General features: G+C 37.5%; 1 protein-coding gene across 1 annotated transcript in view; it reads right to left on the bottom strand.

Moving 5' to 3' along the window:
• The window catches only part of LAMA2 (laminin subunit alpha 2), a 338,729-nt gene that overhangs the window by 45,256 nt on the left and 279,767 nt on the right, over nucleotides 1-13,706 (bottom strand). The window contains exons 41-43 of the mRNA XM_066180303.1: nucleotides 10,573-10,675; nucleotides 4,497-4,613; nucleotides 1,042-1,224 (exon numbers count right to left, since the gene is read on the bottom strand). Coding sequence (XP_066036400.1) covers nucleotides 1,042-1,224; nucleotides 4,497-4,613; nucleotides 10,573-10,675 — 403 coding nt within the window. The remainder of the gene's footprint in view (nucleotides 1-1,041; nucleotides 1,225-4,496; nucleotides 4,614-10,572; nucleotides 10,676-13,706) is intronic.

Consider the following 13,706-nt stretch of genomic DNA (forward strand, 5'->3'; position numbering starts at 1 on the left):
TAACCACACTATTTCAATCAATAAAATACTTTCCATATTGTCTAAACTTGTATGCAGCCAATGGGAAATGTACTGGGATACACATGTATCTCAGCTGATGAGAGATGGGGAACCTGGAACAGGCAGGCAGTGACAAACTGCCATTGGGATTAACTTCTTTCACTTGTACAGCAACATTGTACAGCAACAATTGGCAGAGGATATTTGTCCACGGAATGAGGACAGCCTCCTAAGCTGTATGCTTGTAGATGCCCAGCTTCATCAAATTGATGGCAATAATCTGGGGAGCCCTGAATAGCTGAGAAATTAGTTCTTCAGTCATTTACTAAAGACACTCTAGTTTTGTGGCTGTATACTCCTATATGAGAGACGGTCTAGAAATCTACCATAAAATGTATTATAATATAGAATTCATTTTTATCCATCCTAACCAAAGTAAAATTACTTTACAATGCTAAAGTAATTGTCACATTTAATAACAGAATTCATGGCAAAAAAAAAGGAAAAAAAAAAGCTGACAAAATTTAATTCCAAGAATCTTCTTTCTGTTTTAAAGTATCTTCAATGTTCTACCAAAAATAGTAACGTATATGAAAAAAGTCAGGCGTTTCTCCTAGGACTGATTATCTGATTGACTGAAGACAGATTTAGTGTGAGGTATTTTTCTTGTATCAGGCAGTGAATTGCCAGTCACAATCTTTGATTAGTCACCTCCTAAAAACTTTAGAAAGTAATCTGAAGAACAAATCTATCCATAACACGTTCATCCCACTGACATAAGCTTTTCTTGCAACAACTAGCACTAGCCTTTAAGATTTAAAATTCTATTCACAGAATTGTTAGCATTCAAAGGGACCTCTGGTCCCTTCTCACATATAAGAAGCCCAGAAAATAGAAGTGATAGAGAGTTCTTTTATCCCAGCATACTATAGTAATGCTATGTAAGTGAAATTCTGGAGTGTCTCTCTTTCATTTTGAGATATGAAACGAAAACCATAAATTGAAAAAAACCACCTCCAAACAACCCGAAAAAGATCTTACTGTTCTTGACTGGATCCTTCACCACTGCATTTGTTTTGGCCACGTCATCTATAAGTTTACTGTAGTTTTTTCTCAAGCCCAGGAGATTCCGATTCAGGTCTTTAATCTGGGCCAGGACGTCATTTGCAGTATTGTTGGCTTGTCTTGCTTTGTCTTTGGCTGCCTGTACCTTTATAGCTGTATCTGAAGGTAGAAAATGATAATGAAATTATTGCCCAGAGTGCAGAAGTAACTTTTTTGAGTAAAGATATATATATTTGTGCTCAAAAAAACTCCACCTTTATTTCTGAAGTTTTGACCCTGAAAAACCCCCAAAATACAACAGCACCTCAGAAATACAATGGAATCTTTAATAAGCCATTATCATTGTCAGTCCTGACAAGAGAAAGAAAAGAGAACCCTGATTGTCTTTTTTCATCATATCTAAGTAGCTCCTTTTGGGTCATTATTAGAGGTCATGCACCATTCTGGCTGAGTGAAAGTTGGAGTTACTGTGTTACTTCCCTCTATTAGTCCCAGAATTATTTTCAGCCACACCTTAAATTACGTCATCCCTGCACATATGCCACATGTGATCTATCTCATTCTGAATCTTTCTGCTTTTATCTATTTGTATAGCAGGCACACAAGAATTATTAGTTTAAGCTTCTCTCCGCTTTCTCAAATACTTGAACAAGATATATGACAGGGTCATTTTCTCTCCCTTCCTCATTTGATCATTTTCTTGTTGGACAACTAATTAACTCCATTTTCTTATCCATGCCATTTATTTGCTCTGAATTTCATTCTTAATACTCATCTGCTTGTTTTTATGAGTGTCCTTGAGCCAAGAGTAAGCACCCTGTAATTCTAATCTGCCAAGAGTTTATTACGTTGCTAATGATTGCATAATTCATATTACTTTTACTTGTTCCATATTTCGTATTCTGTGTCCTAAGGTTAACAGGCCTTAGAGGTCCATTTTGGATGACTGAGACATCTATCTGTGCTCAAGACAAAAACCCAAGTCAGGATCTTGACCAAAAGCCAAGAAATGGTACAGGATGAGCATGAAATATTAAACCACTTATTTTCTGAGTGCTGATTTCAAGAATTATTAAATCTAAACCAAAACTTTTCAGTTAGCTGGAATCTTAAAGTCACAAAAATGAACAGTAAATTGTTTTACATGCTAAGGGTTTACTAGCAGTGTGAACCTTCCAGACCATCAGAAATCAGAGAGAATACAGATTTTCTTCAGAGACTTTGCTTGAGGTGAAACTTCAGTTTATAAACTGCTCCTTGGAGAAAAATTCATAGCAAAATAGATTGATTTAAAACATTTAATTTTTTAAAACATTAATTTTATTTTTCACTATCCATTAAAATGAAAGTGCACTGTAGCTCCCTGTCCCTCGCTATCACAATGCAAAGTAGCTAACATCCCAGGACTCTGGGATTTTAATCAGTATTACATAATAAAAAAGAAGTCTATACAGAATGACAAGTGTGCATATGTGAGACACTGAAATACTGAAAGTTAATGACTCGAGGAATGGTCCATTGGCAAAAGCAGCAGATTGCTATGCTGAGGTCGGAAAACTTCTAAACTGCAGGGAGGAGCTGAGTTTTGGGTGTGTGGTGGTGAAACCTCTGATTTGCTTAAGAACAGCCCAGGTGTCACACCCATCACCAGAGGATGACCAAAACAAAGAGACCTTTGTTTAGCAAGGAGACTTTTTTTGAGCCAGGTTAGTAAAAAGGCCAATAAGAAGCAAATCCTGTGGAGCTGGAATAATGCTTTTTATCACAGCCCGTATGGTCCCTCAACACAGTTGACTGTGGTGTAAAATTCTCCTGCCTGGGGGCATGTATCAGGATATCCACACACAGGCCTGAAGGTGTTCATCCCTTCTGAGAAGACCTCACTGGCCCAACTACACCGGCAGGACTAACAGCAGTCATGTCTTAGAAGGGGTCAAAACCCACCAAAAACCCCAGAATCATTTCTGGGGCCTTCCACCAGAGGACAGTACATGAGCTACAGTGTTGCATCAAACAGTGCAAAACTACGCTCCAGTGGAGGTACCTGGGAGTTCCCACCTGAACCTGAAGGCACCTTAACCCACTGAACTTTATGTTGTGAGGGGTTTTCCCCACTCTGAATGGATCAAGACTGTGACCATCACTTTGACCAAGGGACATATAAATTGCAACAATCAAGTCTTGTTGGTGCATCCACATGTGGTGGTATCTTTCCCCTCCACTAACTCTCCTCTCCTCTCCTCTCCTCTCCTCTCCTCTCCTCTCCTCTCCTCTCCTCTCCTCTCCTCTCCTCTCCTCTCCTCTCCTCTCCTCTCCTCTCCTCTCCTCTCCTCTCCTCTCCTCTCCTCTCCTCTCCTCTCCTCTCCTCTCCTCTCCTCTCCTCTCCTCTCCTCTCCTCTCCTCTCCTCTCCTCTCCTCTCCTCTCCTCTCCTCTCCTCTCCTCTCCTCTCCTCTCCTCTCCTCTCCTCTCCTCTCCTCTCCTCTCCTCTCCTCTCCTCTCCTCTCCTCTCCTCTCCTCTCCTCTCCTCTCCTCCCCTCCCCTCCCCTCCCCTCCCCTCCCCTCCCCTCCCCTCCCCTCCCCTCCTCTCCCCTCCCCTCCCCTCCCCTCCCCTCCCCTCCCCTCCCTTCTCCCTCTCCCTCTCCCCTTTTTCCTTATTGTCAGATTTCTATAGTTAATAACCAAAACAGCTGCATAACTCCTTTCTACTGAAACCAAATTGTTCTAAAATTAACCTGCCATATTTATATGTATATATACAGGTATTTATACATCTATCTATCCATCTATCTATCTATCTATCTATCTATCCTGGTAAATCTGTGTCATTTCACTCTAATCCCCTCCAAGGGATCTATTAACAAGAACCTCAGTCATCCTCAGCTTCAGGGGTGGCTCACAAACCCCACAGCACTTTAGAGTCCATTGAGGAAAACCTGCTTCAGTTCTCAGCAATTTACACACTAAAAAAGATGTGCAACACCAAACATTGGCTGGAAATGTTGAGAGTGCGGTAGAAAGGTAAGACAAAACCCGGCAAATTTCACCCAGCTTTTTCTGTAAAGTCAGCAAGACTTATTCTTCTTGGGTTAAATTACACTGGTGAAATTATAGTGTTTCATTAAAGATTAGCTTCAAAAAGACTTTTCACATATAAACAAAAGACCATTTTGTTTAATTATTTTTTTCCAGAAAGCTTTTGCAAACTGCAGAAACATGGTACCTTTTACCATCCCAAAATTTTAACTGATACCATATAAATCTTTTCAGTTCAGTTTTCTCTCTCACATTGCTCATTTTTGTCTCATAACAGCCAGTGGTCAAAGGAGACCCAGTGTGGACACAGGCAAAGTTTGATGAGACAAATGTCAAGTGATGGAAAAAGAAACAAGAGCAGGACTGAGTCAAATGTTGCAACACTTTTCCAACTTACCGTTAGGAATGGCTGACAGCTTTCCCAAGGTGTCATTTAAACCTCTCAAGAGAATGGAATTCTTCTCATCAGCATCTTTCAGCCTGTTCTGTGTGCTGTCCAGATTATCATCCTTTTCTATAAAAAATGCATACGATACAGATGCTTTTACTCTTTATCTTCACTATCCTTTCTTTGCACATAATTTAAAATGCATGATAACAAGCTAGCCATTTATCATTAAGATATCGAATTGTGAAAATAAGGAAGTCCAGCAGAATTTGTGGGGTACACTGATCATGTCCTCCAGTTTCTTTAAGTTCCCTACTTCTATAGTATCTAAATGCTTGAGTTCCTTGTACTGTTGTATATATTTATCATGGGTTTTTCAAAGGTGAGCAGAGGAAAGAACTTGTTATGATATTATGGTTTAGGCAAATTCACACAATGATCACTGATAGATTCAACAGCTGTGATGTTAGTCATAGTTTTGATTCCTAGATTAAGCTACTGCTTTTCTTCTCTAGGGTGGTTGCCTGAGCTGAAAGAGTTGAATGTGGTGTGAAAGAAACAAGACCCATTAGGCCAGCTTGCTGTTTCAATTAGTGGCCAGGGCCTGGTTCTCTTGGATTTTCTAAGATGTTGGCACAACTTCCAAGGAAAATATATGGGTTAGGGTCAATCACCAATATGAGATGAATACACTAATGACAGGTTATTATGAAATAAATATTCTAAATTATTTGGGAAAACACCCACCCAGTAAAAAACATTCATTGTTAGGAATTGGCTCAAATCAAAGGACCAATACAAATCAAAGGCACAAGTGTCATATTTAGTACATCACAGCCGAAACTGATGTCCTCATTTACAAGTAAGTTCCTATTTTTTGGCATTTTCTACTTTGAATAAAAATTACGCAGGGTCTTTTGAACTGTATCCCGCAGAGCAATTAAACATTCTCAAAACTGAGATGCCAGCAAAGCTTTATGGCTATTGAAACAGACATCACCCCAAAATTTAGAAGTTTAAAAAAAAAAAGTAGTTAGTGCTTAAACTACTATTGTAGTGGACATTTTTCATTATTCCTCTGTACCAATATGAAGCTCTTTGGATCAGACAGCTGGTAATTTCTTAACCTTAAAGGCATATCCTACTGGGAAACTAATTTAACATCACTGAGCTTGATAGCCAGAAGAGAAGAATAATTTGTAGAAAAGGAGTTCAGGATGACAAGCTATGACTGTGACCTTCAGGTTTGTGACAGGTAATTGAAAATAAACACCTATGTGGTTCACATTCCACAAATTCTAAAAAAGTATGGTTTCTTAAAATTAGATGTGCATGAAGCAATTTGTAAAGAGAAAAATCAAACAAAATTTATATTGCCTAAAAGAAACTATTAATTAAATTTTCCAAGGCCATAGCAAGGCTGAAACAGTGCATGGAATTTAAATGGGAACTATACTTTTGTTGTTAGACCTTTTGAAATGTCATTGAAGAAGAAATCTGTTTGGTTTATTTAAATCAGAGCAACACACAGGACTGCAGGAGTGGCCAGAGATAAGCCTTCACTCCTGCAAAATGTTCTGCAGAAGAATAGGACATTTGTGCGAACTGTGAGAGGCACAGTTAACACTAGAATAAAGTTTGGAAGAATTGCATATATTATATGATCACTCTTCTCCTCAAAAACAGCTTAATTTTTAAATGACAGGTTATGTTCCCAGTGCTGAAGGAGGCTACTGGCAATGTGATAATGTTAAACTAGGATGAACTCATGAGATTCTGGTCTTGTGTGCCCTGAGATTTTATCTGAGTTATTTTCCTGTTAAGTAAAAACACCAAAAAACCTGCTTTAATTTCCACCATTTAATTCTGAAATTATGGTCTGCCTGATAATTTCTTGTGTTTCTACTGGAATGCTAGTGTTTTTAAAGTGTGTCAATATTTCTGAGAAGTTTGACTTATTTATGGTAGTGGTGGTCTAACTTTGTAAAATATTTTTAAATTATCTCTGTTTCTCGTCTCTACTCTGCTTATCCAGCATGCCAATTATCCACCAGTTATGTTTCTGAAGAATCATCTATCCAGACTTCTGCTTTCAGCTTTGTAACCATAGCAGCAACCTGGTTTTTATGGAATTTAACAAGGGAAATTTTCCTAGAAATCCTGAAATTGAATATTGAGACTCTACTTGTTTAATTTTTTTTTTTTTAGTTCCTCAAATACAGTTTTACTGTGGGTGGGGTTTTTAGTCACAATAATAAAGCCATAAATAAGTGTTCCTAGGGAGGCTCTTACACAATGAAAAGTGAGGAGATACTATGTCTCGTGTCAACTTTTCAAAGAAATTGTTCATTTATCATAGAGATATTAAGTTTTATTTTGAAGTAACTTCTTATCCTGTAATCCAGATGGCATCTTCACTAAGCACTAATCTGTTGCATGAATCACAAACTGAACTGACTTCATGTCAGCTTTTCCACATCCTTTAATTATTAGCATTTATGAAAAAAGCTGTGGCAATGGTTTGAAGGCCCAAGATCCTCCAGTTAGGCGCTGAAGTTAGTCAAAATACAGGCAGCTACAGTCTAAGTTTTTGCAAACAACAGAGCCTATCTGACTTGGAAGAGGTTAGTGGGTCTGCACTGAAAGATGCCAGGCACTGTCAACTCTCCTTAAAGTGTAGGTTGAGCAGTATTATGAGAAATTTATCTCAATCCTTTTTTCACTTGATTAGCTCTGCACAGAGATGGCACAAGATGCCAATAAATGCACTGTCTGCTGTTCAAATCAGCAAAACTAGTCATGCATTGCTGAAACAAAACCCAAAAGTGTAAGCAGGAACCTGAAGGATTTTGCATGTATCAGCCTTTGCATTTGCTGGCTTGGTTAACATGAACAAAGATTTTCAATTTCTGTTTATATTAAACAGAGCATTACAGTATAAAGCATCATCCCTTATTCCTCTGCATGAATGGAGTTAAACGAAAACAAACAATGCTGTATGCATATATTTCATCTTAAGATGAACTCAGGAATTTAGTTGCTTACTGTTTACACAGAGTGATTCACGAGAGACACATGGTTTTACAAGTCTTTGCAGACCACATAAACAGCTGACACTGCTTTATTGCTGGTGATGTGCCACCATTATGGTGGTACATATATATAGTGGACACAGGCATCTTCTGACAGTATAGATAAATGGCAGTTTTTCCACATGAAACTGTCCAAGAAAACATCAATAACGCTATGCTACCAAATGCATGTATCCCAAAACCAGACTAAAGCTGGGAATCTACCATGGAGGAACAAATGCATCTGTTTTTATTGACTGGAGACTGCAGAAATGAGCTGACTGCTACACACATCCGTTTCTGTGATCTTTGTGTTGCTTCTTCCAAAAAGCATTGGAATAGCAGAGTCTCATCCTATAAAGAGGAACATGGGTCACAAGCTGAATTTTTTTTTCTAAACCGAGCAAGACTTAGAAACTGGCATTAGGAACACACAGGAGAAAGAGAAATGCAGCTAATTAAGTTTAACTTTTTAAAAAGAGCACCTTCAGCACTGACTGCCATAATCTGGCAAACGCAATAGGCCAGGTCAGCAGAAAGACAACACAGAGGAGAATACAGAAACAAGGGATCTAACAGCTGGATATGTTGTCTATCAGCTGAAAATGTTTTAGCTAAAAATATTCATGTGTTGTCCAACAAGACACTTTCCCACTCAAGTTGTCAATTCTTAAGCAAAAGAAATTACATTAGCAGAATTTCAGTAGCCACCTGACAGCAGTCTCCAGCTGAAGAGGAGTTTATGCATCTTATTTTCACTTTTCATTGAACAGCAGCATTTACTCACTGGTAGCCCAAATTTCAAAAATTCCTTCTTAGCCACAGTACTACATACAGATTTTGCTTCTCCCACCAGGGTTATTCTTTCTGACTTCTAACCACACAGAGAGAGAAATGACTATATCTCCATTTTAATAGCTTCTGTCAGAAGCTTAGCTTTGTAAGGACTGTTTCAGCAGTCTTTGGTGGTAATATAAAACATTTTCATGATTAACAGCCATTTTATAACTCAGGTAATTGGCCACAAATCAGGGGAATGCTATAATGTAGGAAGAAAACACTCCCATCTCTATCATGGCCCAGGCTGCATTTTTGGAGTGTATATTAGTTGAGTGGCTTATGGGTCTTCATTACTTTGACTAATGTACTTCCTGTAGTGCAGAGAGAGAAATTTTCAGTTAGTGATTAGTTCTGTCTAACAGATCTTTATAAAGTGCCCATTAGCCATCCTGCACTTCCAGTTGAAACTCTGAAAGGGTGGCTTTATATGGATTCTAAGAAAATATCTTTCTATTAGTTTGACACAGAACTTTCAATTTCTCTCATGGGAAAATAAGACATCCAGAAGGGATTATGCTCATAATACTAATAACATATGTTCCATGTTATTCACAATACTAATAATATCGCCACTTTGGTGAAAAAGCAGAGTGGGGAATAGAAATCTGTCATTGAATTTTCTTCTTACACATCTGCATTCTGGGCACAATGTTAACTGATCTCCACGGGTCTAGCTGTGGAACATAGACATGTTTTATTAGATGTAAAAAGGCATACTGTTTAAGTTCAGAATGTTTTTCTTTATGAAGCACTTTGAGATGTATCTGAGAGCATTAAAGAATGCTCCATCTCATTACCCTTCAGTTTGGGGCAAAAACAGAGACAAAGATCTAATTTTAAGCATTTTAAGCATTGCTGCTTGCTTGCATTAAGTTTGCTTTACGAATCTTTAGGCTGTTTGGACATTTTCTTCTGAATTATGAAACTGACATCAACCATAATTTTCACTAGTACAATGGGAAAATAACCCTTTTCAAAATTCTCTGCAGTAATGGTTGTAATATATCTTGTCTCAGGGTTAAACTGAACAGTCATGAGATTCACGTCCACCCTCGTAGAGATCCCATTTTAATTTGTCTTTGAAAACAGGGCACTGAGCTTTACTCCCCTACACCTGCCTGAGGGGCACAGAGAGCCACGGACTCCACTCTGAGGTGCTGAGTCTGCTCACTGGAGCGCTGTGGCAGGGGAGAGGTGCCACAGCCATTTTAATGTTTCTTATACACCAGCCATGGCAAGCTACATCTGTTTGCATTCCAGAAAGTATCACTATTTTTTTCCATTTCAGCCATGCTACTGAAATTGCTCACTGGCCTCTTCCGATTTGCTATAACATATTGCCTAAAATATGTTCTTCCAGTCCTAAATCTGTACTGAATCTGGAAGTAGAGTTGCAATAAAGAAGATCCTAAATATACATCCAATACTAGATTTACTAGTAACTCAGACACATTTCTTTCCCTCAGTTCAGAGACAAGAAACTAATGATGCTTTTCACTTTCAAACAGTGTATGACAATGAAATGCAGTTAATGACCTTATGAAATATTATGCTTTATGACCTTATTGAACATCATGTTTACTTGTTAACTAGTTCTGCAGCTGGAAATCCTAGAGCTGCCAAAACTAAATTCGAGTGTAGTAATAGCCAAGAGATGACTAAGCTGTGTGGATCACCTCCTTTATGCTGTATGCTCTTCTTAATGTATCTCCCAGGAGGCCAAAGAGAATTTTTTAAACAAAAACATGGAAGATAGGGTTCTATTATGAAAATCTGTCTTGATTCTAATAACAAGCAAGTTTCTTACTGGTTTCTTAGTTTAACCAAGCCAGCAGGATGGGGAAGATTCATGCATCATCTCTGTGACAAGTTTAAAACTCAGCCTTGAATATTTACTGTGTGTGATTTTTCTTGTCCTTACTCTTGACTTATTGTAGTTAACAAGAGAAGACCTGAGTTCCCTCCTACTCAGCCTTTGTGTCTGAGAAATGGACAGAGGGGACAGGAATTCCTGTATAATGCCTGGACACAAAATTGATACATCGTCCAATTTCAAATCAGGTAATGAATTCTACTTTTCCTCCTAAATGGCTTCTTCATACCAGAAGCAAAGCAATCTCACAACAATTTTTTCCCCTCTATTTAATGAGTCTAATGCCATATACTGCACATACCTTTAATATTACTTTCTAACATCTTGGCTTCATTAAGGACCCTGAAGCTTTTCTGAAGAGAGCTCTTGGCACCATCCTTCAGTGATCCTTCAGGACCAGATGTCTGTAGACAAACAAACAAAGTGTCAAACATATAGGAAAATCTGAGGTCATAAAAGACTTGTGATCATGATCTAAGTGAGCAGTCATCTAAATGTTATGTGGGCTCTGAATTACATCCCATTGCCATAATATTAGTCTAGGAGAAAAAGAAAAATCTAAATTTTTTTTAATGGAATGTCAGATCCCCTTCGGAATATCAGAGCTTACTACAGTAAAGAGAGACAATGCAGTATTAAAGAAATGGATTTGACTCTAAGAGCAAAATTGTCCAAAACCAACAAACAAAACATATTTCAACCTAAATATGTATTCATCCTTCCAGCTATGGACAGAATGCAATATGCAATGCAGTATTTCTCTCTAACTGTAGCTACAGAAACTTTGGAGGCCAGACTCTGATAATGACAATTGAGATTCATTTGTGGTTAAATTAAAGAAATATAATTGCTAGGTGACTAAAGAAATAAGAAATAGAGTTTTAAAAGAAGGGAAAACTGCAGTTAATCTGAAAGAATTTTATTACTTAGTATCCATCCTTCATCATATCGGACTACTTAAAGATCTTTCTCCTGAAAAACATCCATCTCTACCTTCAGTGCAGAGACTGATCAATAGCTGGAATGATTTTTCTAAATTAGATTAGTGTTTTCAGTCAGTGGGAAATGCTTCAGGTTCTGAATCACTTACTGTTCAGTTTGTAAGACTGAACTCAGGTCACACATCATACTGAATACATTTCTTTGAGAATACTCCTGACAGCCAGATAACATTCTATATTAGTCACGGGTCATAGCCTTGTAACTGGTATGTAATTAAGAAACAGCTACTTTTCATTTTCCAGGGCAGATACATATACTCAAAAATTAACTGTGTGTCAATTAAATGACACAATTATTATTTCTATTCATTATTTTTATAATGAGCAAGCCCAGAAGTGACATTTAACATGTTGCTGAAGCTCTGATGTTTTTCAACTACACTAAAAAACATCATGAACTTGCTGTTTCTCTTTCTTTTAAAAATCTTAGAGAATGCTTTGGATACTTTCAAAATTAGGAGCCAAGCTTTTTGTTATGGGACATCTCATGGTACATACATTACCATGTCACAGGGATATAGCTATGAAAGATTTCTTGTATTTAGATGGTATGCAAATGTAAGCTTTTATGCGATTTCAAGAGCTAAAGCACACATCACTGCCATTTTCCAAGCTCACCTGAAATACTCAGCCATTTACACATTCCTTTCAACAACAAAAACACATACATTCAAAAGATTTAAAAAATTACATTCTTACTGATTTTCTCTACCACATAATAACAAACAGTACTGGTAACAGAAAAATATTTAAAAAAACATGAAAAAAATCTAAAAAAATGCCCAGTGAAGCAAAAGACTGCTTCTGAAGGAAGAATGTGTGGCCAGATTTTGTGACAGATGCACTTGTCAAATTAGATAATACTTTTAAATTTGTTTTCCCCCTAGAAACAGCACTCTGGGCATGATCACCCTGTGACCACAGACTTCAAAAATAAGGATTATTGTTGTTGCTGTTGTTATTTATTATTATTATTATTATTATTATTATTATTATTATTATATAACTAGGCATGGTTGACTGGCTGTTGAAGCAGTTTATAGTCAATAAAATAAAGTTGTAAGGCCAGATTTACAATGCAAAACCAAGAATTTCATCAAATCAGGGACAGTAAAGGGGCAGGCGCTGACAATTAGTCAGAAACAGATTTCAGCATATAGTTAACACTAGAAAAGCCCTTTCAGAGAGAAATTAACTTGTACTTACTAAAAGCTTTATTTTATATTTTTTAAAAACAATTTTGAAAAAGAGGTTTATTAAGACATGATAGAAAATGTGCTTTTTTTACTAGTTTTTCTTGTGGTCCATAAGATGTCAAGTTATGAAGCAGTCAGTAATTAAAACCCAAACATTTTATGTCTTTGTGTAAGGTGAGTTTGTATGCTTGTGGCAAGCCTGGGTCACGGTGAACCACTTTATAGTATAGCAGGATTTACAGCCAACAGATTTAGACATTATTTTGTAAATTAGTACAAATACCGAAAAAAAAAGAGAGAGAGAGAGAGATAATAAAGAAGAAAAACAAAAAAAAAAAGGGGGGGGGGGGGGAAAGACTATGATTCAAAATAAATTTGAAAATTGCAGGGTCTCTGGAATTTAATTTGTTCTAATTCTGTCTCTTCCAAAATGTCCGCAATCAGTGGGTAGTACCTTCCTCCCTCCCTGTGCCTTTCTTCATGGCCCCTATCCTCCCCATGCAAACACTGTGCAGTTTGAGTCTCTGCTTCATCTTCAGGCAGAAGTGAGACCACGTTATGTACCCAAATAGTGCTGTCTTAATCATGGTTTAGAGGCATAAATGCACTGGGGCAGTGTTAAGGATCACATGAACTTACACAGGTACCAGGTTTTAAAGGCCTCAGTGCTAATTCAAATCAGTTAAAAATAGTTCTTCCTTGTTCTTAAATTATTTTCTTTTCACATACACTTACATTGTGAAGTTTTCTCCTATGCAAGAGATAGGGTTACTCTCATTTCTATCAGCCCTGAGGATGGATACCAAAAATAATTTGCCCCTCAGGGCATCCTCACAAGGATGTCTAGGCAGCTTTATGTAAAAAATCCAGACACCCAACAGAACTCCAGGGGCACTACGTACAGAGAAAATCAAAGAAGAAAGCAGGACACTAAACACCCAATGTATCCTCTCTGCTTCCTACAGCTCCCAGCCTGAAAGTCCTCTCTAAAAAGCCTAAGAATAATCCACTTTTTATACATATAGTGTGAAACTATGATTCTGATCTATAAGATACAAGCAGAATACAAGCAGTTAACCTGACTCCTATCAGTTACTGCCTAAGAAATGGAATGCTGAAACTGCCTGAATGCTAAAGATTTCTCATTTCTGATTAATTTATTTTGCTTTCAAAGGGGAGAGCAAATCCATCATAAAAAGCTCAGGAGGAATTTTTCTGTCATATTTTTAATACATTTT

Source organism: Chamaea fasciata, unplaced genomic scaffold (assembly GCF_029207755.1).
Source record: "Chamaea fasciata isolate MVZ Bird 193981 ecotype frontalis unplaced genomic scaffold, bChaFas1.0.hap1 SCAF_3, whole genome shotgun sequence".
NCBI lineage: Eukaryota > Metazoa > Chordata > Aves > Passeriformes > Sylviidae > Chamaea > Chamaea fasciata.